The sequence below is a fragment of the Alternaria dauci genome, chromosome 1 (genome assembly GCF_042100115.1).
Source record: "Alternaria dauci strain A2016 chromosome 1, whole genome shotgun sequence".
Classification (NCBI taxonomy): domain Eukaryota; kingdom Fungi; phylum Ascomycota; class Dothideomycetes; order Pleosporales; family Pleosporaceae; genus Alternaria; species Alternaria dauci.
This window is the reverse complement of record NC_091272.1, coordinates 3,888,971-3,912,328: the sequence shown is the minus strand read 5'-3', so window position 1 is coordinate 3,912,328 and position 23,358 is coordinate 3,888,971. Positions and strand designations below refer to the sequence as shown.

At 52.6% G+C, this 23,358-nt stretch overlaps 7 protein-coding genes across 7 annotated transcripts; 3 read left to right on the top strand and 4 right to left on the bottom strand.

Annotated features, from left to right (window-relative positions):
• Window positions 1-1,547: 1,547 nt before the first annotated feature.
• Window positions 1,548-7,728, top strand: ACET3X_001223 (uncharacterized protein; the record flags this gene model as incomplete). The annotated part of the gene is made up of 6 exons (XM_069446491.1): window positions 1,548-1,552; window positions 1,599-4,275; window positions 4,326-4,860; window positions 4,911-5,397; window positions 5,445-6,384; window positions 6,433-7,728. 6 exons carry the CDS (start codon window positions 1,548-1,550, stop codon window positions 7,726-7,728), a joined length of 5,940 nt encoding a protein of 1,979 aa, XP_069311465.1.
• A 411-nt stretch (window positions 7,729-8,139) lies between these two features.
• ACET3X_001222 (uncharacterized protein) lies at window positions 8,140-8,939 on the bottom strand (the record flags this gene model as incomplete). Its single annotated transcript, XM_069446490.1, has 3 exons — window positions 8,140-8,462; window positions 8,543-8,810; window positions 8,910-8,939. 3 exons carry the CDS (start codon window positions 8,937-8,939, stop codon window positions 8,140-8,142), a joined length of 621 nt encoding a protein of 206 aa, XP_069311464.1.
• Window positions 8,940-9,579: 640 nt separating this feature from the next.
• On the bottom strand, window positions 9,580-11,614 carry ACET3X_001221 (uncharacterized protein; the record flags this gene model as incomplete). Its single annotated transcript, XM_069446488.1, has 3 exons — window positions 9,580-10,807; window positions 10,861-11,544; window positions 11,598-11,614. The coding sequence occupies 3 exons, from the start codon at window positions 11,612-11,614 to the stop codon at window positions 9,580-9,582; spliced, it is 1,929 nt and encodes a 642-aa protein (XP_069311463.1).
• A 435-nt stretch (window positions 11,615-12,049) lies between these two features.
• Window positions 12,050-13,800, bottom strand: ACET3X_001220 (uncharacterized protein; the record flags this gene model as incomplete). Its single annotated transcript, XM_069446487.1, has 7 exons — window positions 12,050-12,340; window positions 12,398-12,571; window positions 12,623-12,994; window positions 13,083-13,231; window positions 13,286-13,347; window positions 13,399-13,425; window positions 13,736-13,800. 7 exons carry the CDS (start codon window positions 13,798-13,800, stop codon window positions 12,050-12,052), a joined length of 1,140 nt encoding a protein of 379 aa, XP_069311462.1.
• Window positions 13,801-14,619: 819 nt separating this feature from the next.
• On the top strand, window positions 14,620-16,248 carry ACET3X_001219 (uncharacterized protein; the record flags this gene model as incomplete). Its single annotated transcript, XM_069446486.1, has 4 exons — window positions 14,620-15,198; window positions 15,263-15,761; window positions 15,813-15,885; window positions 15,939-16,248. 4 exons carry the CDS (start codon window positions 14,620-14,622, stop codon window positions 16,246-16,248), a joined length of 1,461 nt encoding a protein of 486 aa, XP_069311461.1.
• Window positions 16,249-17,986: 1,738 nt separating this feature from the next.
• Window positions 17,987-19,752, top strand: ACET3X_001218 (uncharacterized protein; the record flags this gene model as incomplete). Its single annotated transcript, XM_069446485.1, has 3 exons — window positions 17,987-18,684; window positions 18,733-18,847; window positions 18,898-19,752. The coding sequence occupies 3 exons, from the start codon at window positions 17,987-17,989 to the stop codon at window positions 19,750-19,752; spliced, it is 1,668 nt and encodes a 555-aa protein (XP_069311460.1).
• Window positions 19,753-21,517: 1,765 nt separating this feature from the next.
• ACET3X_001217 (uncharacterized protein) lies at window positions 21,518-23,161 on the bottom strand (the record flags this gene model as incomplete). Its single annotated transcript, XM_069446484.1, has 2 exons — window positions 21,518-22,970; window positions 23,025-23,161. 2 exons carry the CDS (start codon window positions 23,159-23,161, stop codon window positions 21,518-21,520), a joined length of 1,590 nt encoding a protein of 529 aa, XP_069311459.1.
• Window positions 23,162-23,358: the final 197 nt, after the last annotated feature.

Genomic DNA, 23,358 nt, shown 5'->3' with positions numbered 1-23,358 from the left:
CATGGCGAAGTAACCAAAGTCAGCTTTGGTGAACTAGTAAAGGAGTTTCTCCAACATCCAAACACCGACGAGCCCGATCAACAACTCGTAGCGCTCGTATGCGTCATCGCGGAAGCGGGTCTCGAGGGACTGTTCAAACATGATCCGTTTGCCCAGGACCAACAGAGGCAGCAAGGCGTTGACAGTATCGCCGCGCTTACCTTCATCCTGGAACAAAAGCCGCATCTGCTGCTGAGCACCCGGGACAACGAAGATGACGGTATACCTCGGCCCCCACTCATTCTCTGGTTATACCCAAAGCTACTGGGCCTGTTGACGCATACAACACTCAGTCACGTGCACGAACATGTACAGCAACTGCTCCATCTGTGCCTCAGCGTGCTTGCTCGAACATCTGCCCTCTGGCGCCCAGCTACGACAGTCTCACAACTTTACAGGTCATGTGTGCAATGTGAGTACTAATCCAGGACCCTTCCTGTATCTGCTTACCTCTCTCCAGCTATCTTGACAAAATTGCAATCCGTGGACGATCCGGTTTCGGCACCTGCTCCGTCATTCAGTGTCGCCCTGCCACCATCAAGCACCATAAGCGTGTTCTGGCCGGAAAGTCAGCAAGTTATTGCTTTACCACACGATTTGCAACGAACCATCACTTCGCAACTCGGTGCTATCCATGTTGGCTTTTGTCTGCTCCTTTCGTTGGCCAATGCCATCCAGCCTCAAGGCAGGACATCCGTAATGCCTGTTGCCCTAGATCATCATGCTCCCTGGATCATGGATAGTGCTCAAACTTTGTGGAAACATTTCAGGCGATGGACAACTGGTTCAGTGAAGCGGGTTTTCTCCGACGAGATTACGTTCGTATATCTGCAGCTGCTAGAAATACTGTTTCTTCCTGCGATGGCGCCTGGAGATCGCTCTTGCACTTCGTTGAAGAACGCGCAGGCACTAATCATCAGCGTCGGTGAATTCCTTGATGGCCTGTCATCATCGCCGGCACCAGAAAGCAGTCAAGTGCGACTAGCCATCGTTTTCACCCACATACGCAATGCACTCGTCTCTTCAACCACAAATGTCTCGTCTATCCGGCGTCGGCAGGCAGCGAGCAGATCAATCGTTCTACACGACCTTGAAGAGATCATAGCCAGAGTCTGTCAGGACGTAGATCATTTTTCTAAGCTCCACAAAGACTTACAAGTATGAAACGAGCCCTGCAGTGTCGATTCTATGCTAACATAGGCCAGCTTGCCCTTTGTCTCTGGATCGCACCGGGTAATTGGCCCATGCCCGTCGCAGATATACGTAAAGAGCTCTGCGAGAGTGAAACTGGCAATTTTTCGAACGCTCAGCTTACTGAAGAATCGACGCCAATCCTAAAGGCATTTCGTGTATTGAATCTAGGAAGCGAAGAGAGACCAACCAAGCGGCGGAAGACGCAATCAAACACGTCCGACATCAATCACACCGTATATCAGCGGCTCATGATGGTGTTGAATGGCAGCAGTCAAGACTCACCTATTTTGAGCCTGTCTAATCTTCACAACATCATGGAGTTAGTCGTCTCAATTGATTTTAATATCCCTTACTGACTTCAACAGAGCAAGGTACTCGTCCATGATGGACGACGAGCGACAGAATGAGCGTGTACAAGTGGATATCATGACAGCGTTCACAAAGATTGCATGTGCTGGCTCTCGGTGTCTGGAGCCATCACAATCTGCCTCGCAGCCACTACAGTCACTTGCTTGTATGTTGTGTGATGCCAGCTCTCCATGTGGACGAAATGCCGCGATGTATTGGAATGAACAGGATGATACGGAGAGCTGGAAGGACGCTATCGCTGCCATGCTTATGATCACGAAAGAGCCGGCGTTTGAAGCGTCATCGCAATCCCGGGTGCTTATGGCCGTGGCCATTGGCCGTATCTACAACCATATCTCTGACCCTGAGTACTTATCTCTCGAGGTGTGTGAGCTAGGACAATGGCTGCTTGCGTCTATGAGTAGATCCCTACGGGAGCTTAAGCTTGCGGCAACAAGCTCCTTGATGGTATTTCTACGAGACGACATATCCAAGAACGTTCGTGGGAAAAACCGGCGATCATTCATAGAGTTTCTGGATGCTCTGGCGAAGCGCAACATTTTGTCTGACCAGGAGACATTGATCCTCGCATATGGTCGAACCGCGCTGACATGCGGCGAGCTAGAGCTACCCATAATATTACACCACCTTATCGAATACCTAGGCCATCCAAACGCACTGGTATGCGGCATGGCTTACCGCGAACTTGAGTCGATTGCTAAGGGATATTCCATGGATACAACGCAGCTTCTAAGTCCCTACTGGAGGGTCGTTGGCTTCTCAGTCATAAAGGACATCATCAGCCAGCCTCAGAAGGCGCAACAGCTGGCTGATCTGACTGAGCAAAGCGTCCGTCAACTATTGGTGCAGACCCAAGCGGATACTCTCCCTCATCTTGTATTGAGCAAACGAAGAGACATCATCGAGAAGATCGCCCAGGCACGGAAAGCGTCTATTATTGACGTCTTGACGCATCCAAGAGCCAATCTCGCGAGGATACTCGCCTTGCTCTTATCACAGCCCGTTACTGAAGTCGAGGAGACAGCGATGGAAACTTTAGCGGCTATTGACCCTGCTATCCGGAATGGCAGTAATAACAAGCTTGAATCTTGGGTCGCCCTGGATATAACCGGCATCGCTATCGAGATACTGAAATTAGCGGCGGATCAAGAGATCGCTAGGAAAAAGCCCTACCACAAAGGATTCAGTACCCTTGCATCTCTCGCGCCAGATACGAAATCAGGTCAGCGCAAATCTACGTCAAAGACCAAGAACCTAGACGCATTCTGCGAGACACATATTCTAGGCATAATAGCATATTTCTCGAACGTCATCGAAGCCCCAAACGCCCAGGGAAAGGCAGCATCACATACAATGCCCGAGAGAAAGAGATGCATTGCTGCTATAGGCGATCTCATCCATCTTGCACGATACAGCGTCAATGGAGCGTTGCCACAGATCCGCGCCTGTCTCCAATCGGCCATGGGAGATCCAAATCTATGCGACGATACATTCACTGTCTGGTCTGCATTCTTGGCAGCTCTCGACGAAGAGGAAACAATGCTAGTTGTTGATCAAACATTCGCATTGATCGTACGACACTGGTCAATTTTCTCCGAAGATACACAGCTCAAAGCTCATAGAACCATTGAGGGCATAATACAGCAGTATAATCTACTGCTTCGAGACAGGGTTGTCTATCTTCCTTCACTGGCGGGCATACCAATGCTCTCCAAGATTGAAGGAGAACTGGTAAAGTTCAAAGATATGGTCGAGACCATCAAGGTCTTTCATGCATTCAGCAATCGATGCAAAGATCAAAACTCCGTGGTAGTGCGTCAGGCACTGATAGAGCTTGTGCCGTTTCTAGATGCCAACCAGCGGGAGCTGCACCGGTCGGTAGTCGGTCAAAAGCCTCTCCCAATATTGGCGGCATTGACGCGGTCTCTTCTTGATGCCAGCGTACGGTTTTCCGAAGACTATTCTGATATCACCATCCTTTGTGCTCAATGCCTTGGGATCATCGGCGGGCTTGATCCATATCGGGTGGAAACAGTTCGTGAAAAGAAGCGTGTCTTGATGCTATCAAACTTCTCACGGAGGGACGAGGACATCGATTTTGTGGCATTGCTCCTCGAGCAGGTTCTGGTCAAAGTCTTCCTGTCTACCACGAATGCCAAAGCACAGGGCTGGATTGCCTATGCCATGCAGGAGATGCTCAAGCATTGTGGATTCAGCGCTCTCCGCGGAGCAAAGCCTCGGTCTTCGCAGACTAGCACAGAGGCACAACGCTGGAATGATATTCCAGAGGCTGTCAGAACTGTGTTGACCCCCTTCCTGGATTCCAAATATTCTGTCAACATGAATCCATCAATACAATACGAGGGTCCGACATATCCAATCTTCAACTCGAAGCTCAGCCATGGAACCTGGCTCCAGACCTTTGTTTACGACCTGTTGCGAAAGGGGCAGGGTGTCAATGTCGAAATGGTCTTCCCTGTTCTAGCTAGAATCATCAGAGGCTACGATTTATCCATAGCTACCTTTATCCTTCCGTTCGCAGCCCTGAACGTCATTGTGTCTGACAACGATGAGAACATGGCGAATGTTGGCCGAGAGCTCTTGCAGGTGCTGCAAACCGACTTGCGTACAGCGGAGCAACATGAAGCTTCTATCATCAAGCAGTGCAGCGAGGCAAGGCCCTACAATTACTTAAACAAACTTCGTTCGCTGACCTGTCACAGAATGTGTTCCAGACGCTTGACTACCTGTCATTATGGTTACAAGAGAAGAGAAAGTCCCTAACTGACGCAAGAACAATGGCGGGAAAAACGGGACGTGGTGTTTCTGAGGACGAGGAGATGAGCTCCATCAAGCAAGTCAGCCGTGTTGAAGGGATACTCCAGCTTATCCCTGCAGAGATTATATCTCGACGAGCTGTCGAATGCGGTTCATATTCTCGGGCCTTGTTTCATTGGGAACAATACTTTCGCCAACAGCGAGACAAGAAAGCGACGTCAAAGCAGCCTTTTCCGGAGAAAGATAATCTATTACAACATCTACAGATGATCTATGCGCATATCGACGAGCCGGACAGCATTGAAGGGATATCGGCCCATCTCAAGGTCCTCAATCCTGAGCAGCAAATTATCGAAGATCGTAAAGCTGGACGGTGGACAGCTGCTCAGAGTTGGTATGAGATTGCACTTTCTGAAAAACCAAACGATGTTGAGACTCAGATCAACCTTCTCACCTGCCTAAAGGAGTCCGGCCAATATGGTGAGTCTGAATCAATGAATCGCAAGAAGACTAGCTAATGCATGTTCAAGACTCGATTCTCAATTACGTGGACGGCTTCCATGCGACTAACTCGCTTATAAGTAGCACATTGCCTTTCGCAGCTGAAGCAGCTTGGTCTGCCGGCAAATGGGAACAACTCGATCGACTTCTTGGTACAGTCAGTGTCGCAGACTCGAATCTGTTTGTGGATTTCAACGTTGGACTAGGCCGAGCGTTATTAGCACTTCGCCACAAGAAATGCGACGAGTTTCAGACAGTCATCGCAAAACTGCGAGAAGTATTGGCGAAGAGCATGTCTCCATCAACCACAGCTTCTGTACAGGCATCGCATGAACACCTTGTAAAGTTGCATGCACTATACGAGATAGAAGCTATAAGTGGTATGAGTGATAGGACCGCAACAGACCGTGAGGTCATCCTTGAGAACTTGGATCGCCGGTTGGATGTCATTGGAGCGTACACATCAGACAAACAGTATCTTTTGGGACTACGGCGTGCCGCCATGACATTGTCCCAGTAAGCAACCTAATCTGACGTATATTGAGTATGCTGACAAATAATAGTATCGAATTCACGAAGCTCGACATCGCTTCGGCATGGCTTACGACCGGACGGCTGGCTCGCAAGGGAGGTTTCATGACAACTGCCTTCAATTCAGTGCTGCACGCCGAGCGACTTGGAGACAACGCATCTAAGATTGAATACTCAAAGCTCCTTTGGAAAGAAGGTCACCATCGCAAGGCCATTCAAAACCTTCGTGGTGCAATCGACAGCAATGCGTTTCAGCAAGAGGACACTGTGCCCATCAACATCTCTGTGACTACAGCCGGTCGAGGCGAGGGTCACTCGATGAACAAGGTTAAGTGCCATGCTCAACTATTGCTCGCTAAATGGCTAGACCGCGCAGGTCAGACACAGTCGATGTCTCTGAAAGAGGAGTATGTAATTGGCGTGCAAACGTATCCCCGGTGGGACAAAGGTCACTACTACCTGGGGCGATGGTATTTGAAGCTTCTCGAATCTGAGAAGCAGCAGCCGATAACGAAACAGAGCTCCGAGTATCTCTCAGGCAGCTTGATCAAGCTGGTCGTTGAAAACTTTGTCCGCTCTACGGTATACGGAACCAAGTACTACTATCAGACCCTACCCAAGATACTTACCCTGTGGTTGGACATGGGTATGGAAGTCATGAACAACGTGCCCAGAACGACCAAAGACAAGGAGTTCCATGGGCATCGGCTCAACTACCTGGAACACATCAACAAATATGTTACGCGCTACGCCGGAGAGCGAATGCCCGCGTTTGCATGGTATACCGCTTTCCCGCAGATCATCACGCGCATCAGCCATCCGAATAGGAGCGTTTGGGATGCTCTACAGGCGATTATCATGAGAGTCGCTTCAATGTACCCACAGCAGGCTCTTTGGGCTCTATTCGCCGTCCTTCACTCCACGCAGGATGACCGCAGAGCTCGGGGCACTGCCGTTCTGCAGAAATTACGCGTAAGTTCTCGACCTGGTCAAGGTCAGAAATTGGCTAACAAGGGAAAGGACGCACCGAAGCGCAAAGGAACTTTCATCGATCTCAAGAACCTCATTGGTCAAGGGCAGCGACTTACTGACGCCCTCCTGGCAGCTTGCGATGCTCCCATAGAGCCACGAATAGCACATGTGAGCCTAGCAAAGGAGCTGGGATTCAATCACAAACTTGCTCCCACGCTTCTGGTGGTGCCTATCGAAGCCAATCTGCTTCCCAACCTACCTGCTGGCAACGACAGCCAGACTCTCCGTCGTCATAACCCATTCCCGATCGACCCCATCACAATACAGTCATTTGATGATGATGTACTGGTGTTGTCGTCTCTACAGCGCCCACGGAAGCTGAACGTGCGCGGTTCAGACGGACGCTCGTACGGCCTACTCTGCAAACCAAAAGACGATCTACGCAAGGATCAGCGGCTCATGGAATTTAACGCCATGATCAATCGGGCTCTCCAAAAGGACATTGAGTCGAGCAAACGCCGCCTGTACATCAAAACATACGCCGTGACGCCTCTCAACGAAGAGTGCGGAGCCATTGAATGGGTCGAAGGCCTCAAACCTATGCGCGACATCATCATTCGTTTCTACCGCCAACGCAACATTGCAATCGACTACACCGAGATTCGTCTACTGCTAAACGAAGCCTGCTCGTCACCCTCCAAAGTCACCATCTTCACTGAACGCATCCTCGGTAAGTTCGTGCCTGTGTTACATGAATGGTTCGTAGAGACGTTCCCAGAGCCAGAAGCGTGGTTCGCAGCGCGTCTCCGGTACACACGGTCTTGCGCGGTGATGAGCATCGTTGGGCACGTACTAGGTCTAGGAGACCGGCATGGCGAAAACGTTCTCCTTGAGCAAGGCGACGGCGGCACCTTCCACGTAGACTTCAACTGCCTCTTCGACAAGGGTCTCACGTTCGAGAAACCTGAACTCGTGCCCTTCCGCCTGACGCACAACATGGTCGATGCCATGGGCCCCCAGGGCGTTGAAGGCCCGTTCCGCAAGGCTGCTGAGCTCACGTACAAGCTGCTCCGACAGCACGAAGACACGCTCATCACTATCTTGGAGACATTTGTGCATGATCCTACGGCGGACTTTCTGGGCGGTAAACGGAGGAAGAAGATTGTGGGTGTACCGGATACGCCACAGGAGGTCCTTGATGTCACGCGTACGAAGGTGAACGGGTACTTAAAGGGGGAGAGTGTGCCGCTGAGTGTAGAGGGGTACGTCGAGGCGCTCATCGCCATGGCAAGAGACCCGCACAACTTGGCGGCCATGTACATTGGGTGGTGTGCTTTCTTCTAGGTCTTCAATATAAGTAAGCGCGGAGGAGGTATGTCGAGGGCGTCGTGCAAATCACACTGAAAAACAAGTGTTAGCAATCAAAGTAATCTTCTTCATCTCGTACACTACTACTGCAGTACGAGCAAAACTATTAGTAGCCCATCTACGTGCCGTGTGAAGACTGATTCTTGCATATACAAGATTGACATTACAATACGTAATTGTAAAAAGTAGGTACTCCCATTCTGTTGAAAACGCCGTAACAAAGACTCGTAAGAAAAGGTGATGCTACCCAAAAGACACGCTCGAGCGGATAATCGTCGTGTAATCTCGTTGTGTGATGGTTCCGCTTTGGAACTCTCGGGCCAAGCTCCCTCGTATTCCCATGGCAATCTCAGCCCAACGCATCCGCTACTAGTTCTGCACCTATTCTCAGCAGCACTTGCCACCCATACCAGCATTTCCACCGTCTTGCCCGCCAACGTCCACCTTTGGTGCCGCAGTCTGATCCGTCCTTGCGGTGTCGATTAGCCTCTTCTTGATATCTCCAGCCAGGCTGTAGAAGGCCTGGTCGACGTTGATGTTGCTCTTAGCCGAGACCTCGAGGAAGGGGATGCCGAGTTCGTCAGCAAGGGCCTGGCCTTGTTCTGTAGAGACGGCGCGCTTCTCTTCCCAGTCGCACTTGTTGCCAATGAGAATCTTGTTGACGCCCTCGGTGGCGTGTTGCTCGACGTTGGAGAACCATGTGCGAATGTCTGTTGCCCAGTATTAGCTCCTAGTACTTAAAAAAGCCAACTTGTCGCTGTCCTATGCAGGACACCCAGCGGAGACGTACTATTGAAGCTCCTTTCATCTGTAACGTCGTAGACCAGCAGAATACCCATGGCGCCTCTGTAGTAGGCTGTGGTGATGGTCCGGAAACGCTCCTGGCCGGCGGTGTCCCATATCTGCAGCTTCACGCGCTTGCCGTCGAGCTCGATGGTGCGGATTTTGAAGTCGATGCCGATGGTGGTGATGAACGAGGGCGTGAACGAGTCTTCGCTGAAGCGCAGCAGACAGCACGATTTGCCTACACCCGAGTCGCCTATGAGGAGCAGTTTGATCTACGTGGTGGGGGGGGAAGTGTTAGTGTGGGTCTTGGTATACAAGCGGTGGAGGAGGGGCGCTCAGGGTCCATCAAGTACGGGACAGGGCGGGCTTACGAGAAAGTCGTAATTCCTGGATCCAGCCATGTTGGTGTAGGGCCGCGACGTGCGTTATCGGTCGGAAGTTGGTAGGTGGAGTTGGCGCCCGCCGGTTTGGGGTGTACGGTGAGCTGGCTTCCTTGGACGGTGGCACGAGGATGCCCGTGTGGAAGGCTCGACTCGACAGCTGAGGGAGGGTAGGCGAAAGGCTGCAGTCTCTGGGTATACGTCTGTCGCTGTGTGGTCAACAGCAGGCAGCGAAGTGAATGGCGTTGGAGTTCACAGGTGCCAGCCAACGTTGGACGTTAGCGCCAAAGTCCGCACGGGCTCACCACCTTCGTCACTGTCGTCCGCAGCAAGTGACGAGAGGCGGATTGGTGGCAACTGCGCATTGGACCTGACTCGGCTATCACTACCGGCGTCACGGCGCGAGCCACAAGACATGGTCATGCTGCTGTGCTGCCTCTGTCGACAAAGAGACTTGGTCTCTCGTATCGCCCCGTCTGCACCGTGTCCTAGGTAGCTCCGGATGGCCAACCTCAACTTTTACATGCTTGGCTTGGGCCTGTTGGAGAGAATACGCTTCGCAACTCACAGACTTGTTCATGTATTTGTATTCAAGTGGGTATGTACGTGGACCGTAAAGACGCTTTTACTGGGTCATCCCAGTTACCAAAGACATGCTTGCTCAAGTAAACCATTTCGAGTATGCCCACCTGATGCGCTCAACTACTTTTTGCTGTCGCTGCAGCCCACTCCTCACGTCGACAAGCTCATCTATCTCCACCAGCAAGTCGTGGAAGATGCGTCGCGGCAGGACGCCACTCGCAGCTTGTCGCAGCAGATGCACTTCGCAAACAAGGAGACCGTGGTCCTTGTAGGCAATTTCGCCGTCCTCGGTCGCTGTCGCGTTGGTGAGGATGCGATCAATGTTGCGAAGGATGAGCAGCATGCGACCCTGCCTCGCCCACATCTGCACGCCTTTGCGGCTGCTAAACACACCTCGAAGGTATCGATAGACACCAATAGTGACGAGTACACCAGGCGTCAGACCAATAAAGCCAAAAAGCAACTCTTGGCTCTTGAGGATGCTGTCGATACCACTCATGGCAACTTCCACATCGACCTTGGTCTTCTGCACCTGGATGAGGAGTGCGCTAGCGAGGTTCCCGACTATGGCTCCTTTGACCGGGCTTTGAATGTCCTTCTCGTATGATCTTAGCACCGTTGTTAGGTCACCCTCGCGAACTTTTGCTCTGATGTCGGCGATCTGTGTCTCATTCAGCGCTGGGCCTTCAGGGTTCTTCACGGCAAAATCAACAACCATGCGCTCAAGGCTTGCGCGGTCAGATTCCAAACTTCGCTTGCTCATGATGGAAACCTCGCTATCTTCGTTGTGGCGGATGGTGCCGATGATTCTCATTGCGGGCTCCACGACCCAGTTTGTCCAGAAGTCGATTACAGTCTGCCCTAATTCGCGCACCCAGGTCAAGATTTCCTCTTTCCGGTTGACGAATATGCGCAGGATGGTGGTCGAAGATACAAGGAGCATAGTGGCGGGAAGCCAGTACCGGATGATTGCAGATGGGCGTCCGTTTTCCTTGACGACAGCATTAAAGTTTGAGGTGTAGGCAGGCAATGCGTCCCGGAGTAGGTACTGGAGCCGCTCAGCGACGTCTGCGGGCTTGAGCGTGCTTGCCGTTCGCTCTCCAGTGGGTTCGTGTAGAGAGTAGAATTGGTCGTCCTGAGTGATGCTAGCCACCGAATCGTCAAACTTATCGACGGAAAGCTCTGCTGTGTTGACGCTCTGGATGACGGCATCTATGAGGGCGATGTTCTTGGACATGACGCTCTTCCATCTATGTCCGCTTTGTGTTGCGAGCAGCGGGGGCGACTGGGTGCCATCGTCGTGTACACTGGCAAGATTAGCATTGGCCCTGTTCCACAACGAGCTGACCTGATGGCATACCCCTCGTTACCCAGGCCTTCGCCTAGCAGCACGCCGAGCGCATTCGCATTGATGAGGCGTATCTTCCTCAAGGCGGCCCGCTTCCTCCTGCCTTCATTTCTCACAAGCGCCAATGGGCTCACGACCCTTCGCTGGATGTTGGCGATGCTCCGCTCCTGCACTGCGTCTTTGACGAGGCCGTAGAACTGGCTCCAGCCATCGGCCACCTGGCCGCCGCGCGACAAGACATCGTGGTATATCTCCTGCGACCATTTCCACACGCGGACTGGAGACGTCTGAATCGAGTACAAGCCAGCGAATCGGTAGGTGGAGAGGATGTCGTCCCAGTACCACAGGTCGTCTTCGAGCGGGATGGTCTGTTCGAGTATGGTATTCAGGACCTGGCCGTATACCTGTGCCGTCGCCTTGCTGACTAGCAGCCACTCCAGCTCGTGCTCGTAGCTCGCATCCTCATAACTGCTGGCGATGTTGGCACGCTGCAGCGCCTCGGATATGCGCGCGACGGGGACCAGGCTGTGTTTGGACGACGCGGTTGTAGAGAGCGACTTGATGAGGTTCTGCAGATGTGCGATTCGTGATGTCTTGGTGGGGTCGTGGGCTTCCTCGGCGGTGATGGAAAAGCTGCCTGCTCGTGTGGCTGACAGCTGGAGCCGGTCGAGCTGGCTGTCAATTCGTCGCACCTGGCTGCCGTGCTGTTAGCCAGACTCACAATGCCCCGCCAAGATTCCTCGACTTACTCAACCACGAACGACATGGTTACCGGCGCGTCGACGTTCACATGGAGGATGCGGCGGGATGCTTTTGGCACGAGGCGATCTGGGCCAGGATAACGCGCGCCCGCCCGCCCGCCGCCAATGACGTTCTAGAGCCTCGCATGCCACCAAAGCACGACAGCACTTGCAGCGTTTTTACGACGTAACATTTTGATACGCATGAGGACGAAGAAGGATACCAGCCGACCTCTGATGCCTCTGTTCTATGTAGTAGTTGGTATCATCTCTCCTTGTTCAGTTCTAACTGCACCTTCTAACAGAATATACTTCCGAAAACATCGCATTCAGCTATCCAGTTCTGACTCGCAGACCAGTTTGTTTAAACATTCCCCAGAAGCAAACACGGCAACGATTCCAACGGCTGCCTGACAATCTCCGGTGCCCGTACGCTCGAAACATGCTGTGGCATGCTGAGGCTAGCTGGTGACACGAGCGCTCATTCGGACCGAGGGTTGATCTGCGACCTCATCCATATCCACGTCTACGGGACGCAATGCACTTGCTTCCTCGTCGGTGATGCGCGCGCTCATTGGTTCCAGGACTGGACTTGGTGAACGGGAGAGATCAAGTTGCGGCACAGTCAACCTGATACCGTCCTCCTGGTGAGGGGCTAGCAAGGTACCCTCGTCCACAAGCGAGTCACGCTTCCTGGGGAGCTTCTGGCGCATCCCCAGTTCACTTCCTACCATCTCGATGCTCTTGAAGTACTATCAAAATGTCAGCCTCGCGTCGCATCAGCCAACATGTGTGTTGATGCAAAGTACCTTGACGGTCTTGACCTGCAGCTCCAGGGTAGCGTCCTCGTCAACCACTATCATTGGGTGCGGGTGCATCTGCAGACTGGATAAAGTCCACATGTGATTTACACCACCTTCAATGCATCTCTGCAGGGCTAGCGCCTTGTGCGCACCCGTTATTATAATGACGACTTCGCGTGCCTAAACTCTGTGAGACTTTGCCAGGGTACACGGCGACGTGACGTGACTTACATCCAGCACCGTCTGAACTCCAACTGTCAATGCCATTTTCGGCACTTGATCCAGGTTGTTCCCGAAGAACCTTGAGTTCGCCAGAATGGTGTCGTATGCCAGCGTCTTCACACGAGTGCGAGACTTTAGGCTGGAGCCAGGCTCATTGAAGGCAATGTGCCCATCTGGTCCGATGCCGCCTAGAAACAGCTCGATACCGCCCACCCGCTGTATTTTCTCTTCGTACGCATTGCATTCAGCTTCTAGGTCGGGCGCGTTGCCGTCGAGGATGTTGATGTTGTCAGGCTTCACATCAACATGTGAGAAGAAGTGCTTGTACATGAAGCTGTGGTAGCTTTCGGCATGGTCTCGTGGAATGCCAACATACTCGTCCTGATTGGGTCAGCACTGCTCAACGTTGTGCTGCCGTGCTACATTGGGAACTAGGGTACTACGGCACATGCAGGGCGGCCCTTCATACCATGTTAAATGTGACCACATTGCGGAACGAGACTTGGCCCGCTTTGTGGCGCTGAACAAGACGTTCGTAGATCAAGACGGGGCTGCTGCCAGTGGGCAATCCCAAGACAAAAGGCTTCTCTGGCGTAGGGTTAAAGGCCTTGATGCGCTCTATGCTGAGGCGTTAGCTGGTAGTGAAACATGACAAGGGAGCAAGGGATGCACCAATGACATAGTCGGCGATGTATTGGGATGCAGCTTTCGGGTCGTCTCTGATGATTAGCCGCCTACAAGCGGTAAGCCAAAGAGTTCCATTTCAAAGGATTGCATGCTCATACATAATGTCTGTCTGTGCAACTGCGAGCCTTGCGTGCCAAGTGAGGGGTTAGAGTTCACTTCTACAGTGGGCTGGCGATGATTGTTATGAGAGTTTCAGCAGCTTCACGTCACTCTGGGTCAAGGTAGTATCGCAAGCTCCATCGTCATCCAAGGTCTCTTGGTCAACAAGGACGACGGTCAGACTTGCCGGATCTGAACACGTTCTCCAAAGACTTTTCTCTATATCAGCCCGCTTGGTCGTGGTGCGTCATGCGATGGACAGTTGGAGGTGAACGTGGTGATACAACGCGCCTATCTGCACCATGCTGAGGGGCCAGATACCATGTGCAATGTTACAGGAGCATGGCGGCAGCATGGTCATGCTCATCGGCCGTGATAGCAGTGGAAACCTGCTCGAGCATGGGTCGGGTACTAGCCGTCACGGGCAGCCAGCGACGAACATCACGATAGCGAGGCGTATCTGATAAGGCCGACGTGCTGATGGAGCCGCAGGAAGACGATGTTACATTTCTGACTCGGAATGGCGGGCGGAGAGCGTTGCACTTGTGGCTGCAGTCCGGCGTCTTCTAGCTCGCAGCCCTGTGCTGGGGGGGTTGGAGGGGGGCGGCGATTCATTAACCAACAGTGTGGTCGCAGACGCATGCAGATCCATGCATCGTCGATAAGCAGGCTTCCAAGGCTCCGCTTTGCCTCCCCGATGGCTGTCCCGAGAACCACTGACAGACGCGTTCCGGACACCTGTAGCCGTTGCGCTGCTGCTGCTTACTGCATCGTTGTACAGCCTCGAGGAGCGGATACGGCTGATTGCTGGCGTTCGCCTAGGCATGGCCAACGACGCCAGTGAATCTTTCGCCGACGGCTGTCACTTGTGCGCTTGTAGTCGTCTGTCTCTAGAGGCCAGTAGGTGTCGCGTGCTGTTGCCCGTCTCGCTACCCTGATGCAGGTTGGCTGGGGGAGATTTGGTTGTGAATGGACCGTGTGAAGACCCTAGCTGACAAGATGCTTAAAACCAAGTGCCCCTCGCCTTCACCCCATCCAAACCCTCGTTTAATTATAGCTTGCCATTATCGTATCTTGCCTGGTCTGAGCGCGAGAATCGACCATCTTTATTGTGTCCTGTCTGCTCGCATCTTCCACACCATCGACGACGTGCTTTTACCGTCTGTCAACTCCGATTCACGCGCCAAACGCCGACAACCCATCATCGCGTGGGTATCATCATGGCGACCGCCGGGGAGAAACAGCCTCCACACGATGTCAACTCTGCGGAAAATTCGTTGACGGACACCAACACGCTTGATCTCCCACCTTCATGGAAATACAAGCGCTTCACCGTCGCCGGGTTCAAGTTGCCATGGTTTGCATCACCACCCGTCCAGCTCGTCATTGTTTCCGTCGTTTGCTTCATGTGTCCGGGCATGTTCAATGCCCTGAACGGCATGGGTGGTGGTGGCCAGCTTGACGCAACTGCCAACAACCGGGCCAACACGGCTCTGTACTCGACCTTTGCTGTTGTCGGCTTCTTTGCCGGCACCTTTACCAACAAGCTTGGCATCCGCACCGCTCTGTCTTTTGGCGGCGTGGGATATTCCGTCTATGTTGCATCCTACCTGTCCTACAACCACACACAGAATCTGGGCTTCACCACATTCGCCGGCGCACTGCTTGGCGTATGCGCCGGTCTGCTTTGGTGTGCGCAGGGCGCCATCATGATGTCCTACCCCCCTGAGGACTCCAAGGGCCGTTACATCTCGTGGTTCTGGATGATCTTCAACCTGGGTGCTGTCATTGGTAGTCTGGTATGCTATCCTTCCCCTTGAGAATACTTTGGCACGCCTGGATACCAAATACTGACCCTCCTAGATTCCATTGGGTCAGAACATCCACACCAAGACTGCCGGTACAGTCAATGACGGTACCTACATCGGCTTCCTCGTCCTCACCATCATCGGTGCCGGGCTCGCTTGGCTTTTGGTCGACGCAAAGGACGTCATTCGTGACGATGGATCAAAGGTCATTGTCATGAAGCACCCTTCCTGGAAGTCGGAGATAGTTGGTCTTTACGAGACCTTCTTCACCGACCCTTACATTATTCTCTTGTTCCCCATGTTCCTCGCATCCAACTGGTTCTACGCCTACCACTTCACCGAGATCAATGCTGCATACTTCAACGTCCGCACCCGAGCGCTCAATGGCGTTGTATACTACATCATGCAAATTGTCGGTGCCTACGTCTTTGGATATGCGCTTGACATTAAGCGTGTCCGCCGAACAACCCGTGCTAAGGCTCTATGGGCCGTGCTTTTCGCGACCATCATGATCATCTGGGGTTTCGGTTACATGTTCCAGAAGACGTACGACCGTGCCTGGGCAGAGGACGTGACAAACGAGAAGAAGGACTGGTCTGACTCAGGCTACGCTGGTCCCTTTGTTCTCTACATGTTCTATGGTTTCTCCGATGCCGCTTGGCAAACCGCAGTCTACTGGTAAGTTTGAAACAAGAATTGGTTCGTCTAGATCAGATCACTAATCAAGTCAGGTTCATGGGCGCCCTGACAAACAACAGCCGTAAGCTCGCCAACTTTGCTGGCTTCTACAAGGGCATTCAGTCTGCTGGAGGCGCCATTACATGGCGTATGGATGACACCAAGGTTGCCTACATGACAATGTTTGCCAGCAACTGGGGATTGCTTGCAGGCAGTCTGGTCGTTGCTCTTCCTGTGATTCTCTGGAAAGTCGAAGACACTGTCGCCATCGAGAAGGACGTGGCTTTCACCGATGAGACTGTTGCGGAAGTCGCTCCCAAGGCGATTGTCCACACAGCGCATAGCGATGCTGAGAAGGTCTAGTCCAATGTTGAAGAACAGCCGTGGTTGGAACTTCATAAGTGATGACGGGGATTGGTTTACTTGTATTTGCTTGTTTATGATACCTTAAGTGGAGTTGCGTTAGCGGGTCAGAGTTACGGAGCTTGATTTCCTGACATTTAAACTTTGGGCGGTCATTCACAGGTCTCTACATGACACCGCGGGTCACATGTTTCGTGGCACAGCATGCGGGTTAATCTGACGCAGCCAGCGGTGCTACGGCACGGCAGCTTAGCCATATCTTAATGAAAGAACATTCTTATAATCACTGCATGTGTGCGGCAAGGGTATGCAATGTAGTACCGCAAAGTTACTGTCTGGTACACAACAGCTGTTTTGCCCTGTCAGTGTCCAACCGGAACTGATAGGCCTGATAGCATATCACCGGGGAAATCTGAGCACCAGTGCCATGTGCAGAATATTGTCAGCATCCAACGGCCCGTCTAGGCAGCTTGAATCGCCACGTATCGATTCCAAGAGACCAAGAGCTCCGAGGGACACACCCTTTGCCCTACATATTGCATGGAAGCAATACGAGATACCATTCCTGACAGCTAATCGCCTCTTCCAGACTACCTGATCTCACGATGATCTGTGACCGAACCACCTGGGCAGACCGAGGTAAGCAAAAGCGAAGGTTGCCACACATTCCTTCTCGACCCACAATCGGTTGAATACGATGTTCCAATGGGTTCTAGGAAGAACTCCAGTCCGCATTCGGGTCGACGTCTGGACCAGAGCTACGAGGAATGTGGTGGTTACATCAGGTAGTGCAGCAGGGCACCTAGCTCCCTACCTAGGTATTATCACCTATTTCCGCGATACTCGAGTCCTCCCGAGGTAGTTATGCAACAAGCCTAGAAGTCCGCTAGGTTAGTGCTATATGCTGACACGGCCTATAAAAAAATCATGAATATCCACAGCTAAGGTTGGACGCGATTGGACATTGCCACGCGCAAGCTTGCCTACTTGGATCTGATTCGATTGAGACTTGGCGGCAGACAACGGGAGGCACGTGCTTCCCGCTCAACCCAAACATCCAAGGCCTCGTCAGCTTAACGCTGCGTCGGGCCCTGCCTTGCTGTTCACACCCAAACACGTGCGAAGGAATGTGCGATGATCGCCACTACCGCATAACGCGTACAATCTGGTTGAATCGTGCCGCGGCAGATTGTCCACCGAAGTCCCATTATGAACGCTTACGGCAAGATTTGCGGTCCCAATACGGGCTAGTCGACTGTAACGGTAGCAATGCGCCCACCAACGCTCGCCATGACAGTAACGCCATATTCCGAATATCCATCCAGCGTGCCTGGCGCCAGCGACGCGCCGTCGACTGTTGTTCACACCTGGCCTCCCCCGACTTCCTTCCCTGCTTCCATTATTCCTTTGGCCCCCGCGTTCACTCTTGCGTGCTTGTCTGCCCTGCCTCAGCAGCGGGTCTCGCACGCCAGTCGTCGGAGCAATACCTGGCTACGTCTGCTAGCGGATACAACCTCTTTACTGTTCTGACAAGCCATTCGACTATGCTTCAGAGTCGTCTGCGACATCGCTTTACTAATGCTACCGGCCCGTGTCTAGTCCCCGTTCACTACGACTTTCGCAGACTTTGACATTCTTGCTACTGTTTGCATTTTGATACAACGCCTACAACCAACGTTCGTTATACATTTGAGCATTAGCCGTCGTTGTCGTCAGTCATACACATCGTGTCCCCTCCATGCCACCTCTCCGACTGAAACGCTTCAAGAGTGGCCGCCTCACCGTCGTCCCAGAGTCAAACAGTCCCCGTGACTTTCAGCAAACAGCAAACGACGATAACAATCATTGCTGGTACAAACAGCTCATGCACGATTTCTGGGAGGGACTTCTTGCAACTTTGGAGAGAATCGCCATGCTACCATCACTCTTGCACTCTGTGCTTCCGTCGTCAACCTCGCGACGTCGCGCACGGGATGGACTTCGAACGTACGACAGGACAATGGACGACCTACTTCACGAGATCCAGTGCCTACTAGAGGCACCATTGGGACCCGACAAGATGCTAGACATGTCTGCAAAGTTGCAGGATCAGTTCACCCCAAGAATGCAGTCGAGCGACATATGCATGCTGCCATCGTACAACCACAAGCTACCTTCTGGGCTCGAAAGAGGAACTTATCTCGCTCTCGATGTCGGTGGCTCCACATTCCGCATCGCACTCGTGGAATTGAACGGCAGACAGCCTGGTGCCAAGAACATGCGGATTGTCGTCATGAAAACTTACAGGATTGACGAAATGGTGAGGCAAAAAAGAGGCAATGAGTTTTTTGAGTGGATGGCCGAGAAGATACAGGATGCGCTTGCAGATCCTCAACTGACATCCTCGACGGATACTGAGACTTTTCCCATGGGCTTGGCATGGTCTTTCCCTGTTGAGTTCGTATTCCCTGTACACTCTATCTTGCAATGACTGACTATTGCTAGGCAAACTTCTAGTCGAAGTGCGAATCTATTAGATATGGGAAAGGGATTTCGTGCTACAGAGGGTGTTCTCGGTCAAGATTTGAGCGAGCTGATCATGGCACCGTGCAGAAAGAGGGTAAGTCTTGGTCGCTAAGAAAGCATCGTACAACTTCTAACGTCTCCAAGGGCCTACCAGTACACATGGACTCCATCGTCAACGACTCATCAGCGACCTTGTTATCACGTGCTTACGAAGATCCTTCGACGCGTTTTGCCGTCATTCTGGGAACCGGGTTTAACATATCGGTACACTTACCCGTATCGTCACTCGCGTCGACCAAGTACAAGGGATACCCCCAAAAGTGGCTCGATGATGCTACTCACGTACTCGTGAACACCGAATGTAGCATGTTTGGCAAACACGTGTTTCCCACAACCAGATGGGACGAACAGCTGAACGACGCACACATGCGACCCGATTTCCAGCCTTTCGAGCACATGATCAGTGGTCGGTATATTGGTGAGATTGTTCGGCTGATCTTGGTGGAAGCCGTGCAGACAGCAGGCTTGTTCAGCGGAGAGACACCACATCAATTAGCTGAACCTTACACCCTCGACACCGGAACCATTGCCGCCATGGAGATGGACGACTCCAAACATTTGACCACCGCCACAGCTGTTTTCCAATCCAAGCACCCTCTGAGCAAGCCGCCCACCTACAACGACATTCAATTCGTCCGTCAGGTCGCTCAACTAGTCTCCCATCGTGCAGCAGCTTTTCTCGCAACAGGCATCCATGCGTTGTGGGCACTTAGAACGAAAGCAGAAGGCCTGACTCCTGCGTCCGCTGGTCGGATGAGCATCGGTTGCAACGGCTCCGTCATTGAAAAGTATCCCTTGTTCAGAGAACTATGCCAGTCGCATCTCCTCGAGATGATTACTGCTTCGGGAGCGGAATCAAACTCTGTCACTTTGGAGATTGCGGTAGAGTCGGCGATTTACGGCGCTGCTGTTGCTGTCTGCTGTCTCGAAGGACAGTAATTACCATGCGATGGACGCATACAATGCGTCTCGCAACATCTCTTTATACCCTCTTCGCGACGTTATTGTACATATTTTTCAGCGATATTCATTCCTTCCTCGTTCGTCATAGAAAGACTTTTACAGCACAGCATCAAAGAATTTACGAGAGCATACGGGAGCCTTACTACATTGTTCGCCTTTGGGCGTTTTCTGGTACATTACATCGCAATCCTCTTGGGCAATTCGAGGATCTAATGAAACATGTTCTGACTCGCGCTTTCTCTACTCTATACTTGTCACGTGATGAACAGCGTTCCCAAAGATATCGCATATTGGCGTATAGCAGTGGGATAGTGAAATGGTTGCAAGGACCATGTTCAGACAGAACGAATGAATCGAGTTGACCCTCTGTAAACACGCAGTACGTAATGCGAGCTCCACCGCTATCTCCCAACATTACCACAGCACACAGCTAACAAAATGCAACGTCTACTACTATCCACTTGCCAATACAAGCCCCATGTCAAGGAACGGGGCATACCAACCCAAAAGCGGCACACATCCGTCCATCGGTAGCGAAAGAAAAATAGATGGGACGGGAGATACGATAAACTCGTGTGTCCACGTGGGTCCCCTCAGATGGGGAACATGCTGCAAACCGCGAAATTGCGCCATTCTTTCCCATTTCCTTCTTGGACCCACATCCCGAGGTTATGTCTACAGTATCTTGCAGATAGATGGGTTACCCATTATTACCCAATTTACAACGCAAGCCCACTTTGAGACTTTCTACAGCCCGTAGCGCATGTCACCAGAATGCTACGTTGTGATAGATGATCCTTTTCTTTTCCGAATGCCTTTCGGGACGTTTGAGAAAGCGGTAGTTGCTCGGCATTTTTTTTTAGTGGCCGACAGTGATGGTGGTGGTGGTGGTGGTGGTGGTGGTGGTGATTGACGATGCAATGTAATGCTAATGTTACACTCACTCTCCACACTCCGCACTCCAACTCCAACTCCAACTCCAACTTCGGCCAGAAGCACGCCCGAATATCACGATGCAGCACGACACCACGACGCCGAGTCTACGCGCATTCAAGATGCTACGTTGTATGTAGAGTTGCACTGCGGGGTGATTATGATGATGACGACGACGTCTCCATGACTACCTTGCCGAGATGGGTGAATCTGGGGTTGTGAGTGTCATGTGATCGCGGTGGTTCTTCGAAAGGAAGGTCGCAGTCGTCCATCTCGGCGGTGGTCTTGGGAAGACGCTGGCTGCGTTTCGGTTACATCTGCGTGTAGTTTGCGTCAGCCACATTGACATCAAGTGATTTGTCGACTATAGGTTGGGTGCCGGTGCCGCATCTCGACAGTGTCTGGATGCCGTATGTGAGCAACGAATGCGACAAGGTTGAATACGACATGTACGAAACGCTACAACGTCAAACATGGAACGACAGTTGATGAACACGCAAACATTGACATAGTACGAGCTAGCACAATGTAAGAATAAAGTGGTATAATAATATCTTGCCGAGAAGGGAAAGCATAGCAATCGTATATAGTTGACAAAGGGTCCGCAGTAGATTGAAGAAAATCTTGCTGTCGTAAGGTAAGGAAAACACCAAATCCGTGCTGCCTACTCAAACTTGAAATGTCCAAGCCCAAGACTCTTCTGTGCTTAGGCCAGTATTCTTTTTCGTCATAACAGTATTACAAGGGGGAATCATGTGACTCAACACAAAGGGTATCATAACAAAACGCAAATCAGCTTGGCTCCCCTTTACCAAGCATCTGAAAAATACCGTTTCGACCGACTCTTGCCAGCATCCGCCTTTGGGTCTTGGGGGAAAGGCGTGATATGATGGACAACATGTGGTCGATAGACGGCATCAACAGGCGGCATCCAGTCGTCCAGGCCAAGCGGAAAATACTCGTAAAGCATGTCGGCACCTTCATCAGGACTGTTGATGATGCCGATTGAGAAGGAAGGAGGTCGCATTGGTGTTGCGCGTTTTCTGTGCTGTTCATTAGGCGAGGGTGCTTTTGGTGGCTCGTCATCGGTAAGAGAGAGGGTCACTGGGGCTATAGATGGCCGTTGTGGGGGAACGCTTCTCGAGATCTCCGGGGTTGATTGAGCATACGGAGTAGCATGCTGTAACTGAGACGAGGGCGGATCTGGCGGTATGGCAGTCATGGCGCCTGTTGGCATCTTCCAATCAAAGTCTGGAGACGGCGGCATCTCACTCGCGTTGAACTCAAAGGGCATCTGTAGTAGGTCCATGGGCTTTGAGGCAGCTGCAGGTGGATTTGGTGTTTGCTTGGGCGTGGTCTGGGTTGTATCGCCCGTTGGCGTTCTACTGGGCTGCTGAGGAGTCTGCACTTTGCGTGCAGTCGTGCCTCCACCAATGGGCAAATCCTTGCGGGCCTGGAAGTTGCGAGGACTCCTTCCTCGTACGATGATTGCACCCGAGTGAACTTCGCAGATGGGCACTTTGACGCCACTAGCGAGGGTTGCCATGACCTTTAGTCGCACGACAAAGTGTTGCTGGAGCTCCTTCCTTCGCCCATTGTTCGCAGTCGCTATTCGAAACTGTAGTCGTTTCCAGCTGATGGGGAAGCTGACGTACTCGGAGTCGATATCTTGGCCGGTCGAGAGATCGAGCGGGTATGTTGGAGGCTCCTTTTCGGTCTTGTCTTCGACGGACGCGCTGCCCGTCGCAGGTGTCTTCCACGGGACTGATATTATCTTTACCGCGTTGCCCTCGAGCGACTCGGTCGCGGAAATGGCGAGTTCTTGAGCGAGGATGGGTATTTGTTCGCCTTGGTCGGTCATGAGAAACTGCAGGCTGCGCGGAAGCGTGATGGTGCCAGTGATTTGGAAGAGATTCCTCCTGTAGCACGTCAACTCGGACGGCGCCTGGACATCGGCAGCCGTTGCCCAGGGCGACTCTGCGAGGAAGAACATGCCGTGGAGCTGGGCGGACATGGAAATCGAGACTCGCTGCATGGTGTACGTGAGGAGGGTGTAGGGCACGACGGGCAGGGAGAAGCTGAGGAGCTTGTTGTTGCTCTCGATGCTTGGACTCTCGGGCATGCCATTGTGGTCGTGTGGGTGGATCGACTGCTCGTAGGCGCTCTGGACGTCGGAGAAGGGGTCTTCGAAAGTGCTCGGGTAGCGCTTGAGTTGGGGCGGCAGCTGCTGGAGGTGGTATGTCGAGTAGGCGTCCTCACTCCTGCGCAAGACGAGTTAGCTGGTGCCGGGCGTGGCTGCCGCGCACTGGACCTACCCGATGAACGTCTCGGCGTCGAAGTTGGAGCGCTGGTCATACTGCAGCGGGGGCACGGGCATGGACAGGTGCTGGTCGGGGCCCGTGACGGCCTGGAGGGGTATGTATGACATTGTGTTTGTGTTGAAGTGCTCCATGGCTCGGTGCAGCCTGGCTGGGGTCGAGGGAGACGTCGGCTTGGAAGCGGCGCATACGCGCAACGATGGCTGGGGCGCGGCGACGGCGACGAGGGCGCGACCGAGTGTACAATGGCAGATGCGTGTGGGTGTGCGTTGGCGGGTTGTGGTTGTGGTTGTGCCTCAGGGAACGCTTGGGGCCGGCTCTGGGGTGGGAG